This window comes from Pelobates fuscus, chromosome 3, assembly GCF_036172605.1.
Source record: "Pelobates fuscus isolate aPelFus1 chromosome 3, aPelFus1.pri, whole genome shotgun sequence".
NCBI lineage: Eukaryota > Metazoa > Chordata > Amphibia > Anura > Pelobatidae > Pelobates > Pelobates fuscus.
Genome location: NC_086319.1, coordinates 67,487,442 through 67,501,762, shown reverse-complemented (window position 1 = coordinate 67,501,762; position 14,321 = coordinate 67,487,442). Strand labels below are relative to the sequence as shown.

Here is a 14,321-nt window from a genome sequence, read left to right as displayed (position 1 = left end):
TGAATTAAACGAAACCCTGTCTATATGACAGATCATTCAGGAATATTGAAATGAGGAATTGTGAAAACATAGAGGAAGGCTGAGTATTGTGAAATTTAATTACCACAGGAAGCTCCTCTTTTGGTCAAAGAAGGTCAAGCATAGGAAATATAAAGCAGTCCCAACGTTGTCTTATGTTTTAAAGAAAACTAGATCGGAAATAAAGAAAAGAAGAACAACTTCTCGTCAGAAATTTTGAGTCTTTAAACCATTAACAAGGGATTATAGTCTATGTGGAATATTTCACTAAATCTGTTTGATGTCATGCAATGCCTTCAGGTTAAAATAAAAAAAATGAAGTTTATGATAACTGCTATTGCTATTTTATATATTAACATTTTTATGTGCATGGTTTGGAAACAAGTACTGTCATCTGATTATGTTTTGCTCAGATGACTGAATCATTCTTGTCTAGCAGAATGTTTCAATGTCAAGCAAATGAATCATTACTGGTTACTATAAATTAGCTTCATGACTGTTGGAAGCTTGAAGTATAGGAATTGGAAAAAAAAATATTAAAGAGACATTAAATAGACTACTTCTCTAGCAGTAGCATTGAATTGGACGAGTTACCAAGAAGCGATGCCTGCCAGAGTCGGAGTTAGTGGCTGTACCAAGTGAGTCTCAACACTGGAAAAAACTTTTTTTTTTTTTTTTAATCTTAAAATATTGAATCTCACTTTTTAACTATTAAAACAAAAGTTTGCAAATCACACAATTTTATTTTGTATTTTAAGTCACTTGACTAACTTCATGGGACGTACAGCAGGCCTACCTGTTAAAAAATAGTGTATTATAATACTGATGCGCCAATGTTTTTTGGGTTTGTTTTTTTACTTCCAGTTACTAGATTAATATTTAACCTTTTTTCTTTGGGTTTTTGTGTAAGTAGATTCTTGTTGGTAGAGTCTTGAATCATGGGCTGAAGAAGAGTACTCAGGCTCTTTTGAATCATGGGCTGAAGAAGAGTACTCAGGCTCTTTTTGACAATGGTTGCTTATTGTATTTCATTACAAGATTTATTATTTTATTTTAACGTTGTTTACAAGTAGAGAAACTGTTATATTTTTATCTGGCATTGGAGACTTCTTGGTTACTATATTGTAGGTCAGGGGTCAGGTACACAATAGAACAGAGTATTTATCACTCCATCCTTTATTACTACATTAAGGGAAGTGGATGAGGACACAGGAAAAAAGGCTGGGCAAAAAGGTCACTAACACAAGAACTACAACAACCACATTTTTTATAAATTAATATCCCCTTCTGAAAGTGGGGAGGCATCACTGAGATGTGGATACTAGTAGTCCTTCGACCTCTGCTCTGTATATGTTAAACTCCAAGGTCCAAATGTTGTTTTATCACAATTTCCACAATGATTGCACAAGAAAATAATTGTTGAATGAGCTTATCCAACACATGGTTGTTTTAACAAATGCAACAAATCATGTAACAATGTCAATGTGTCTTATTTGATTTCTTTCTTTCATTGTCTTGGAGGGTTTATCATGTTTGTAAAATGACTTCATATGCACATTCTTTCAAAGAAGTCTTGTAGATGCATTTATGAAATGTAAATCTGGTTTAAATCAAAAATGAAATAAAAATGTAACTTCACATACTGAAAGTGTAGCCTTTACTAATTGGGTTTAATGTTAAATTGCAAGGATATGAAAGTGTTTCCCTAGAAAGTTCATGGATTTTGTAGAGAGAACCAATGGCATTCTTCCAAAATCAGTTCATTGATTAAAATAATGGAATAATTTAAAAATACTTTTTTTCACTTGTGATTTCATATCTTTTCATTGATACTAGGAAGTTGATGGAATAACTTTCCAATACTGGGCATTGTTTGATGGTCACGCCGGAGCTGGAGCGGCAGTTGTAGCATCCAAGCTACTTCAACACCATATCACGGAGCAATTGCAGGACATTATAGATATCTTGAAAAGCTCAGCTGTTTTACCACCTACCTGCATGGGGGAAGATCCAGAAACTGTTTCAACCAATAGCCGGACTTTGACAAGGGCAGCTTCTCTGCGTGGAGCTGCAGGTGCTCCAGGCTCACCATGTACTCCACAAACACGTTTCTTTACAGAGAAGAAGATTCCACATGAGTGTCTTGTCATAGGAGCTCTTGAAAATGCCTTCAAGGAAATGGTATGTTATAAAATAATATACAATAGAACTGAATTCTAAATTTGGGGTATGTGACACACGGGCATCCGCTTCCTGTACTTTCTGTATTTTACTGGTGATTCATAATATCACTCCAATCTCAAAACTGTCTGTCTGTGATATTCCCTACCATCTGCAGATATTTACCTAGTACCATAATTGAAAGTAACACTCTGGCCCTATAACAGTTTCATCTCAATGACTTTTATATGGTGCATGGAGGTCATGGCATATTCAATTCCTCTAAGTGAAAGAAGGATGGAGGAAAGACGAGACAGGGGGAGGATACATTTAAAGATATAGAGGGAATCAACGCCATAAAGGAGGAGAGTATATTTAAAAGAAGGAAAACTACCACAACAAGAAGACTTCATCTTAAATGAGGGGCAAAATAATATCAGGATGTATTACTTTACTGAGGGAGTTTAAGCATAGGTGGGATAGGCAAAAGATTATCCTAGTTCTTACTAAAATACATTGTTTCTATGTATGGGTGGAGGACCGATCAACACGGAAAATGTTTTAGCAAAGGGGCGCAACTGAATGGCATGTGCAGTCTTACTAAAATTTGTCTTATGGATACGGCACAAATAAGCAAAGCTTATGGCTTGCTATATAAGAATTGGAGCAGTAGGGATTTCATAAACCACAATACTGCACAGTTGAAAACCTCATATGCAAGGTCTTCATGTTTTGTACTGGGGCATGGACCGTCTTAACTCTTCATTGATGACTCCACTGCCCAAATAAAAAATAAAGACCAAGTGACTGTGTAGTAGTTATACAAACATGCATGCATCATCTTATGGTTTTTTTTTTTTTTCATTGTGGGTAGATCTAAAAACAGAGTGAAAAAGTTGCAGTTTTCTTATCTGCAGCCTTTGCAAGCTCCCCCTCCCCACCTCCCTTCTAACCTTGCCCAGACTTTCTGTGGCTGTCCAATCACAGACTTCCCAAGGCAGCTCAATGAGACGTCTTTGAAAGTCAGGTGCTTAGGGCATTTGCTGCCTCTTGAGTTTAGCTATACAGAGCTAACTAAACCAGGAAATAACAGGATAGGTTGTCTGATTGTCATCCAGGGGTTGTAATAAGATTAATTTAAAAAAGAAATCTGCACTTTGTAAAATTTAAAAAAGAGGACTCTTCAGGGGTCTGGTGTGCCCCTTTAAGATCAAAGTTTGTAAAAGCTTATCTGTGCTCTTACTTAAACACCACGTAGAATATATAAAACGTTGCATGTCATTGAGCTTTCTTTATACAGAATATATACATTTTGGAGAAATCACTTAGAACCCAGCTGTAAAAAAAACTTACAAACATTTAGTGTTAAACAAGTTGAGATTTCTCTCTCTCTGTCTGTCTTTCTAATTTACACTGATGAGCCACAACATTAAAACCAACGACAAGTTGGTATGCAGTGGTTAGTACCTATCAAAAATGTTGCAAGGAAGGACAACCGGTGAATCGGCATCGGGGTGTATTTTTTTCTTAATGTTTTATTTTTATTTTTTTGTTAAGCTAGCCATAGCTAGCTGCGCTAGGTGAAAGTTTTTTTTTGGGGGGGGGTTTTCTACATTATAGTGTGCACACTCCTATATCATTCTATTTTTGTCATATATACATATCAGACTGATCCCTCCCATAACGGCAGTCCAGAACTGAAATGCCGGCATGAGAAATACAGCAACCTGATTGATTGTTTTGGACTTCTTTACAAATATATGTGGATAGTAAAGTGTTCAAAGAGTAGTAGTGCTCATTAAAGGACCACTCTAGTGCCAGGAAAGCATACTCGTTTTCCTGGCACTAGAGTGCCCTGAGGGTGCCCCCACCCTCAGGGACCCCCTCCCGCCCGGCTCTGGAAAGGGGAAAGGGGTTAAATCTTACCTTTTTCCAGCGCTGGGCGGAGAGATCTCCTCCTGCTCTCCTCCTCCGATCCTCCTCTTCTCCTCCCCGTCGGCTGAATGCGCACGCGCGGCAAGAGCTGCGCGCGCATTCAGCCGGTCACATAGGAAAGCATTCATAATGCTTTCCTATGGACGCTGGCGTGCTCTCACTGTGAAAATCACAGTGAGAAGCACGCAAGCGCCTCTAGTGGCTGTCAATGAGACAGCCACTAGAGGACATAGGGGGAAGGCTTAACCCATTCATAAACATAGCAGTTTCTCTGAAACTGCTATGTTTATGAAAAAATGGGTTAACCCTAGAAGGACCTGGCACCCAGACCACCTCATTAAGCTGAAGTGGTCCGGGTGCCTAGAGTGGCCCTTTAAATATATATATATATTATTATTTTTTTCATGGAGTCTGACTAATTCAGAATAATAATATAAATATTGGTCATTGTCATCTGAGTCACAGGCTTAATATATTCTTTAAAGAGGAACTATTCTGTTCCTGTTTCTTTATTTGCTCATCCCCCATTTAACACAATTTTGGTGTTTACCGGAGTGAATTAAAGGGACACTATAGGCACTCAGAACATTTCATCTCACTGAAGTGGTCTTGGTGCAGCATACCTTTCCCCATAACCATTCAATGTAAAACATTGTAGCTTTAGAGAAACTGCAATGTTTACATTCCAGTGTTAAAGACTGCCTCTGGTGTTTGGTTCTCAGACAGCCACTAGAGGCGCTCCCTGCAGTTTCACAGAGTCTAACATTAAACAACGCTTGACATCCTCACACTGCATGAGGACGTCTAGCGTCTTGCAAATAACCATAGGAAAGCCTAATGTGTGTGCGGTAATCACCATGCATACACATTAGGTTATTCCTTGCTGATGTCAAAGGAGGCGGAAACAGGGACCCCGGCGCTGAAAAAAGGAAAGTGGTTGTAGGATTTTAACCCTTTCATTTTGACAGGGAGGGGGGTATGGGGGCAGAGGGACAATGTAGATTTAGGAATACAGCTTTGTATTCCTAACACTAAAGTGTTTCTTTAAGTAGCGGAGATGATAGCAATTAATATTATATATATATATATCATAGAATAATAACTTTTTATCATCTCCGCTGCTTAAAGGAACACTTTAGTGTAGGAATACAAAGCTACTTTTTAAATTAACACATCCAGCAGTATTTGTAGCAAAGTATTTTATGAATCTATGCCCTAATCCTATATATGACAGCTGCTTTAAGTGGGCACACCATTTAATTATCAAATAAAAGGGGGCACAGAATTCTAACCTTCAACCTATACATCTATAAAAATATATTTTTTTTGTGGTTTTTTTTTTCTGTGTGTGTATCTTTAAATAAAATGTTGCCCAGCACCCTGTGGAAAAAGTAAAAATCCCATTAGTAACCACATGTAATTGATAATTGGATTAATTTAGAACAGACACACCCAAGCTGCATCTAAACCTGGCTTATTATTATTGCCATTTATTTAGTGCCAACTTATTCCGCAGAACTTTACAGTATTATAAAGGGGGGGAATTTAACAAAAAAATGAGCCTGTTACAAAATGTTACAGGGACAATATGTTGTTGAGAACCCTGCTCAAACAAGCTTAGAATGTCACTGTCAATATATGAAGCAGGTTGTAAGGTTTCAACAAAGAGTGCATTATGCCACAATAAAAAAAAAAAAAATCCAGAAGAGATTAGTTATTTTTGGGGGAGAATATATCTCTCTAGAAAATGTTGCAAATCTATTTCTAATTCTCTCACTTCCTTGAACCAGAATGATCACCATAATCTCCAAATGGAGAAACTTGAAATAGTGGTGAACTTTCCCAGAGGCTGGACTACTACAATTCCTCCAAGGACACAGCAATGACTGATCCAGGAAGCCACAAAAACACTTGGGATTACATTCAATGCTACGGCAGCACTTTAAATAATTTCAAAACCGTGCAGGGTCGCTGAAATACAGGAACAAATTCCTGATCACCAATTTGAAGGACTTCTTTCCAATTATAGGAAATGCATAGTTGCAGATTTTGCTGCTAAAGGTGTCAATCGGGCATTAAAGGAGCACATTGGGTACCAATACAACTTTGATGCTTTTGATAGATGTTGGCCTTATTAACATGCTGTATTTTTAAGTTCGGGGAGCCAGACACTGTAACACAAAGGTCCAGTCACTGATGGCTAAATTTTTCCTTAAAGGGACACTCTAGGCACCCAGACCACTTCTGCTCATTGGAGTGGTCTGGGTGCCAACTCCCACTACTCTTAACCCTGCAAGTGTAATTATTGCAGTTTTTTTATAAACTGCAATAATTACCTTGCAGGGTTAACTCCACCTCTAGTGGCTGTCTATTAGACAGCCACTAGAGGGAACTTCCTGGTTTCTAGCACAGGAAACCTGTGCTAGAGCGTCGCTGGACGTCCTCACGCTGTGTGAGGACTTCCAGCGTCACTCAAAACCCCATAGGAAAGCATTGAAATGATTTTTCAATGCTTTCCTATGGGGAGATGTAATGCGCATGCGCGGTTAGGTCCCCTCGGCCGGTGGGCGAGGTCAGTCTCGCCCACCGGCCGACGCAATGGATAGGAGGAGCGTCGCAGAGGCGGAGACAGCGGCGAGGGACATCGCCGCCGCCTCAGGTAAGTCACTGAAGGGGTTTTTACCCCTTCAGTAACCGGGTATTGGGGGGTGGGAGGGAGAGGGACCCTCCAGTGCCAGGAAAACGGATCGGGGAAAACGCACTGGAGATTCCCTTTAAAGGACCACTCTAGTGCCAGGAAAGCATACTCGTTTTCCTGGCACTAGAGTGCCCTGAGGGTGCCCCCACCCTCAGGGACCCCCTCCCGCCCGGATCTGGAAAGGGGAAAGGGGTTAAATCTTACCTTTTTCCAGCGCTGGGCGGAGAGCTCTCCTCCTCCGATCCGCCTCTTCTCCTCCCCGTCGGCTGAATGCGCACACGCGGCAAGAGCTGCGCGCGCATTCAGCCGGTCACATAGGAAAGCATTCATAATGCTTTCCTATGGACGCTTGCGTGCTCTCACTGTGATTTTCACAGTGAGAATCACGCAAGCGCCTCTAGTGGCTGTCAGTGAGACAGCCACTAGAGGAAAAAGGGGAAGGCTTAACTAATTGATAAACATAGCAGTTTCTCTGAAACTGCTATGTTTATAAAACAATTAGTTAACCCTAGCTGGACCTGGCACCCAGACCACTTCATTAAGCTGAAGTGGTCTGGGTGCCTAGAGTGGTCCTTTAAGCCTATTTATCATTTAAAAATAAATGTTGTGTTTACTCTGCTTCTCTTTGTCTTGTATTTCATTGTGTGGGATGATCTGAAACCATTTACAAGAGGAAATCGGATTGGGGCAAATACTTATTTCACATGATGGTAAAATCCAGAGTTAAGTAATGGCACCAATTATAAGTGTTTAGTAAGTTGAGGATAAACAGTTATTTACTAAAAGGAGAAGTGCTGGTAATTTAATGTGAATTGAAGGTGAATTTAAAATCTAAGGCAAAAATAGCGAATTTACTTTGTTTTCTTATTTGTCTATTTTGGCTTAAATTCTGAAATATATTAACATTTATGGCTATTCTAGTAAATAACACTGAAGGTTCTGTCATCGGCATTAATGGAAAGTTAGGGTAATGCAGTAAAATTGGTTGTCTGGAAGATATTTAGAATATGAAAATAAAGCAATACGTTTGTTTGACTGCTGTACAGCTGCCTTGGGCATGCACTGATAAAGATTAACAGTGAAACTGCTGTGAGTATAAGATGGCATGTATCTACAAATACACGTCTGTTTTGCAGCACACACGTAGCAACGCTATTTTGATTTGTATTCATAGAATCCTAGTTAATGGAACATTTTAGAGTTGTATGCCTATCTCTATAGTGTCTCGACACTATTCTGATAAGAGGGCCCTTCTTGCACAATGTCAGCCAGCAGGCTTTGCTTCATTGCCTTCTCGTCCATTGTAATGCTTCATAGAGAAGCATTGGGACAAGAAGCGCATGCAAGGCCAATCAAATGCTTCAAATGTCATGTAATAGAGTCAAACTCTATTATGAGTGTGAAAGCATTTCTATTGACTTTCACGAAGTCTAGAGGTGTGTTTAGCCCTCCATTCAAAACATTGCCGTATCTAGTAAACAGCAGTGTTTTAAATTTCAGGGATAAGATGCCAGGAGATGAAATGGTTTGGGTGTCTTTAGTGCCCCTTTAAAATAACATTCAATGTCTCTCATATTGAACTGACTCTACTGGGGATTTAATACAGGAGCTCCAGGTTATAACATTTTTGATAAATATTCATCTTCATATTAGCCTAAGTTTTATTAAATCAGTTGTATAGTCGAAGCAGCAACCTAGAGAGCTCATTGACGCACGCTCACCCACATTTGTGTCTGAAGACCGTTATAGGTCATACCTCTCATCCAGCAAACAGACTTGACAGCAAGCGAAAGGTTTTTAATTAAACAATTCCACTGCATACAGGCAGCAAATATTGGATGTAAAAATCATCATTTATTTGGAGCGATTAAAAAATATAAATATCCATTACAGATAAATTCACCAACAAACAGCCCCTGTGAATGGAACAGATCGAATCAGGACAAAGTAAAAGTCCACTTTCACACCTAGAATGGTACAATCTCACACCTCTCCCAACATTTCAAATGGACAAAGAGGGGCACTGTTATGCTAGGGGTGTGAGTGGGGGTGAGGCAAGGGGTGGGGCTATTTAGGAGACTTATTAATAGCAAGTTATGTATCTAAAATGTAATTTAAAACAATGTATCTTATTTACATAAACTGATTTATAATTGCATTTATTGTAGTTATAGATATATTACTGTGAGTATTATTGCTGTGGATATCTGGTATACACTGAGACATACCAAAAATGTGGAGCTCCTAGAAAAAAAGTCAATCCGGATAGAAAAGAGGGACAGAGGGAATTTAGCACAAAATAGGGACTGCCCATCCTAGGGACAAAATAAGGACACTTGGTATGTATGCATTCATAATGTAGGTAAGCAAGGCTTAAAATGTTAAGTCCTATCTTAAAAGTTACTCGCCACTGGAAGTCATAGTATGCACACTAGGGCAAACTTTTCACTCTTCAGTGACTAGTTGCAAGTGCAATATCCATCACAGTCAATGTTGATGTAAGTATCGTGTCAGGTGCAAAACGTGTTAAGCATACTTTCTCTTTGTCCTGATTATTATTATTTATATAGCGCCAACAAATTCCGCAGCAATCACTGTTCGTTGGGGAATTTGACTTTGATAGATATTTGTATTTTTAATCACTTCAAATAAAGTTTGTTTTATTGACGAAATCCAGTATTTAAATATGATATTGAAAAAGCAGATAGATGGTTTAATGTTAAAACTAAGTTTCCGTTCGATTTTATCTCCGAATAAGTAAGATTATCTGTTCAGCGCCATCATCTAGAAATTGGCACTTTGACACAAGAACACTTTACACGTATCTATAGATAATCTGTGGGAAAGCTAGATATTTATAACACACAAATCAATAGGGAAAATTCTCTCTAAGTAGTTCCACCATAAAGAAGTGAAGCCTACACAGAAACTGAAATATACAGCATAATAAAAAATTTTCAATAAAAAAAATTTGAATAAAAAAACTCCGGAGTAGCTGACTTTTAAACTTAACTTTGAAATTCACCTTGAATTCTCGCATTAGTGAATAAGCCTGACAGTCAACATGTAATCTTTTTTAATGCGGTCCAGGACTTTACCTCATGATTCAATATGTTGTATTTTTTAAAATGTCATTCCATATTTTACAGGGAGTATGTATGAGGGCATCCTAGACTTTCAAAACACAAACCACGTAATGACCACATAATGGTCTATAGGGCTGGACTGGGAAATTAATTACAGCAGCCCATTGAGAAGGGTCGGGACCAAAATGGGGGTGGAGGAGGGGGGGGGGTGTTTTGCCATCATCAATGGCAAGCACTCCCTCTCAGAGTTAGTATCTTGGTTCAATGCTTTTCCTGGGCAGCCAATGCTCAGAGCCCACCTGAAGAGCTCACGCATGAGAAAAAGGGCCTGAATTTGTGCTACGCAACGCAAGCAAATTTAATGACATGCTTGCGCTGTGTTTGCTCGTGACCTGTCTCTGGTTGTCTCCACAAGTGGGATACCAGAGGACAAAATTTGCCAGGAAAGTGTATTGCGCGTTAGTTTAAAGGCTCCTTGTGGGATTGTATGTGTAGAGTGAGCTGATTGCGGTGTTTTGTGTAAATAGGTCAGTTTAAGTCGTTTTATGTTTGTGATGCAAAATATGTGGCTGGGGGCTGTAGATAGTGAGAGAGTGTGTGTGTGTGTGTGTGTGTGTATAGGGTGTAATGAGTGTGTCCAAATAGGCTGTAGTGTATGTATCAGTGATGTAGTGTGTGTGTTTAGGGTATGTAGTGTGTGCTTGCATACATGGGGTGTTGTGTGTACGTCAGGAATGTTGTGTGTGTGTAGGTGGTGCAGTGTTTGTCTATAGGGGATCTATTATTTGTGTAGGGGATGTAGCATGGGTGTAGAGGATCCAGAGTGTTTATAAGGAAGTCTAACATTTAACATCTGCCAGCCCTGTCTCTCGTTTGTCCTTTGGTATCAACAGAAACATATTACCCATTCTGCACACAATTTAGCACTCCTCGAATTGGTATTTGATACTGAAATGGATGTTACATATTGCTCCCAAAAATATATGCTCATGTTTGGAAAATGGAATTTCATATTTTTGGACGAAAGAGCCAAGGTGGAATAAATGTTCTGCTGGCAATTTATTCAGGTTTGGCTGACTGTCTAAAAAATTTGCTGTTCAAGTAACAATTGTCAGTCGCTCTCAGATTTGTGTAAAACCATAACAGGGTTGTTCACTAGTATACATTGTAAGGAATTCAAAATGAATTTAGAAATGTGTGCCACATTATTCGAACTGGAAACACAGGTAATTTGGAGAATTATTTTTCCAATCTAGCTATTGCAGCCTAAAATTTTGAAATCAAATTCACATTTGATTCCTGATATTTGTCACATAAACCCTGAATGATTTAATAAAAGTTTTTTTTGTTTTTTTTCATACAGGCAATTAAGTCATATTGGAATTCTATAATTGAAGATATTATAGTAAATTAGCTTAATGTAACAGCCTGAAATCTATTGATCGTACCTGCTGATTCTACATTCATATCTATCCAAATGTGTCATTGTGCTCTTTCCACATTTCTCAAAATTACTCCCATTCTCAAAATGCCCTAGTTGACGGAGCTACTTCATATTATTAATATGGCATCCCACTCTTAATAGTCAGCTGCTAACATGGACACATGTGTCTGTTAAATCAGCTTATAATGCTGATGTTCATCAGGAAGCTTTAGACTAACAGATAAATAATACGTCGTAATATAACCGTGAAAAAGTATTATTTAAAATATGCACTACGTTACAGAATAATTAGTTATCAAATAAACAAGAAGAATTCATTTCAGAATAATTCAGTGAATTCCTTGTTGCACATCCATTTATTTTCCACTAGAGGTCACTGCTGACTAGCTGTGCTGAAAGGTTTTCCTTGGTATGAAACCTAATGTTAGTAGCTGTTTGTAATGTGTGATCTGACATATTCTGCCATTTCTATAATCAACCAAAGCCTTTGCATGTTATGTTGCAGCCTGCTGTTTAAAGTTTATATTATAGAAGTATCAAAACGTATCAAGTACCCCTCAATATCTGTAACGGTAGAATTCAGAATATGCAGGCTTTGTGAATCAGGGCGACTTCTGATTTGACTAGCAGCACCTCCTTCATTAAGTCTTGTCAGAGTTTCAACTGGGAAAAAAAAATTCCTTAAAAAAAAACCAAAAACCTTTTAAAACAGTTTGTTCTGATAATGCCCACGTGATATTGTTCAGGCTCAGTGTAAACATGTAACTTTCAACAGATCTGTTTTGCTTCTGTAAGCCAAAGCTAGTCACTATTGGGGAAATGCAAGTAGGGAACCCCTTTACATAGGTGCCAATAGTCCCAATTTTGTCATAATAGTATTGCAATTTGGGTCACTGTCCCTGTAAAAATAGGTCCAGAGATTTGGGACCTATTGCCATTTTTAAATCTGCCAACAGATTTTAAAATAGGAGGGACTGGGCATAATGACCATGCACAGGGCTTAAAGCGGCACTGTCATGCCGAACTTACCTTTCCTCAATCTCTTCCTCTTCTCCCCCTCTCTCAGGATCTGTTATTCTTTTCTTCCTGTCTTCTTTAGTTTTCTTTAAAATCATAAGACAAAGTAGGGACTCTGTCTTATGGAGGATTCCTCCGCTTGACCAGCTCTGACCAGCGGAGGAGCAAAGTGTGCTTCATTTCCGCTGGTCAGAGCAATTTTCCCATGATCCCTAGCTTTCCTCCCAGTTCCCACAATGCTTCCTGTCAGTATTGCCGAACGTCCTGTCACTTAGACAGAACGCCGGCAAAACTGCCGAATTGCATCCTAACAGAATGAGCACTGTTTCTCCATTGGTGTTAGGATGCAATTCGGTACTTTGTTCGGATCGGAATTTCATTCTGATGAATGAAACCCCGATCCTATTCATTGCTGTGGCGGCATCTTGCAGCCGCTTAGTAGATAACTCCCTAATTCCCACGGTATCAGGGAGCTATCTACTAAAAGGCTGAAAGACCTAAACTGGTCTTTCAGCCAACTTTACTAATACTAAGTAAAATTGAATAGTAAATAATATGCCCCTACTCGCTATACCGCGAGTAGGGGCATGTCTAGTAAGCAGTGAGCAGCCTGTGGCTGCTCACTGTAAAAAAAAAAAAATATTGCCCCCCACCCCTAAACGACGGGTGGGGGCTGTAAAGTAAAATAACGGAGGGAGACCTATTGTTCCCCCCCCCCCCCCCGGCCCCCACCCCTGAGCGGTGGGTGGGGGCCATAAAGATAATGAGGGGGGGGGACTTACTGTCCTCCCCCCCCCCGGCCCCCACCCCTGGGCGGCGGGTGGGGGCCATAATAATAGTAGGGGGGGGGACCTACTGTCCTCCCCCCCGGCCCCCACCCCTGGCCGGCGGGTGGGGGCCATAATGGTAATAAGAGGGGGGGGGCACCTACTTTCCTCCCCCCCCCCACCCCCACCCCTGGGCAGCGGGTGGGGGCCATAATAGTAGTAGGGGGGGGGACCTACTGTCCCCCCCCCCCGGCCCCCACCTCTGGGCGGCAGGTGGGGGCCATAATAGTAGTAGGGGGGGGACCTACTGTCCTCCCCCCCGGCCCCCACCCCTGGCCGGCGGGTGGGGGCCATAATGGTAATATGAGGGGGGGGACCTACTGTCCTCCCCCCTCCCCCCCCCGGCCCCCACCCCTGGGCGGCGGGTGGGGGCCATCATAGTAAAAAAACCTGACGAAAAAGAAAAAACCCGAGCGCACATAAAAATAATCCATCTTCACCCATGGAGGGCTCCGCGCAGACTGAGCTCCGCAGGGCGGGGCAAGGCTTATAAAGCCTTGCCCCGCCCTGCAATTAGCCTAAGAACACTCTGATTGGTGGGTTTAAGCCAATCACAGTGCTCTTTGTCATTTTACAAGCGTGGGAAAGTTCTTTGGAAGTCGAATGGTAAGTTTAATTTTACTTTACAGGTTAGCAATTTTATTCCCCCCTCACTATTTTTTAGGGTGAGGGGGGTAGGTAGGGGCATTTTTTATTTGGGTGGGGGGTGGGTGACTAGGGGCTTGGGCACCCCTAGTCACCTTGATGGGGGGGGGGGAATTTACTTAGTGCCCCCACCCGCCGCCCAGGGGTGGGGGCGGGGGGAGGACAGTAGGTCCCCCCCCATTATCGTTATGGCCCCCACCCGCCGCCCAGGGGTGGGGGCCGGGGGGGAGGACAGTAGGTCCCCCCCCCCTTTTACCATTAGGGCCACACCCGCCGCCCAGGGGTGGGGGCCGGGGGCTGGAGGACAGTAGGTCCCCCCCCCCCCCCTTATTACTATTATGGCCCCCACCCGCCGCCCAGGGGTGGGGGCCGGGGGGGAGGACAGTAGGTGTCCCCCCCCTTTACTACTATTATGGCCCCCACCCGCCGCCCAGGGGTGGGGGCCGGGGGGTGGAGGACAGTAGGTCCCCCCCCCCCCTTATTACTATTAT

General features: G+C 41.3%; 1 protein-coding gene across 1 annotated transcript in view; it reads left to right on the top strand.

The window, feature by feature from the left end:
- PPM1H (protein phosphatase, Mg2+/Mn2+ dependent 1H) overlaps positions 1 to 14,321 on the top strand; it is a 215,291-nt gene that overhangs the window by 76,039 nt on the left and 124,931 nt on the right. Inside the window, exon 3 of the mRNA XM_063447154.1 lies at positions 1,855 to 2,199. Coding sequence (XP_063303224.1) covers positions 1,855 to 2,199 — 345 coding nt within the window. The remainder of the gene's footprint in view (positions 1 to 1,854; positions 2,200 to 14,321) is intronic.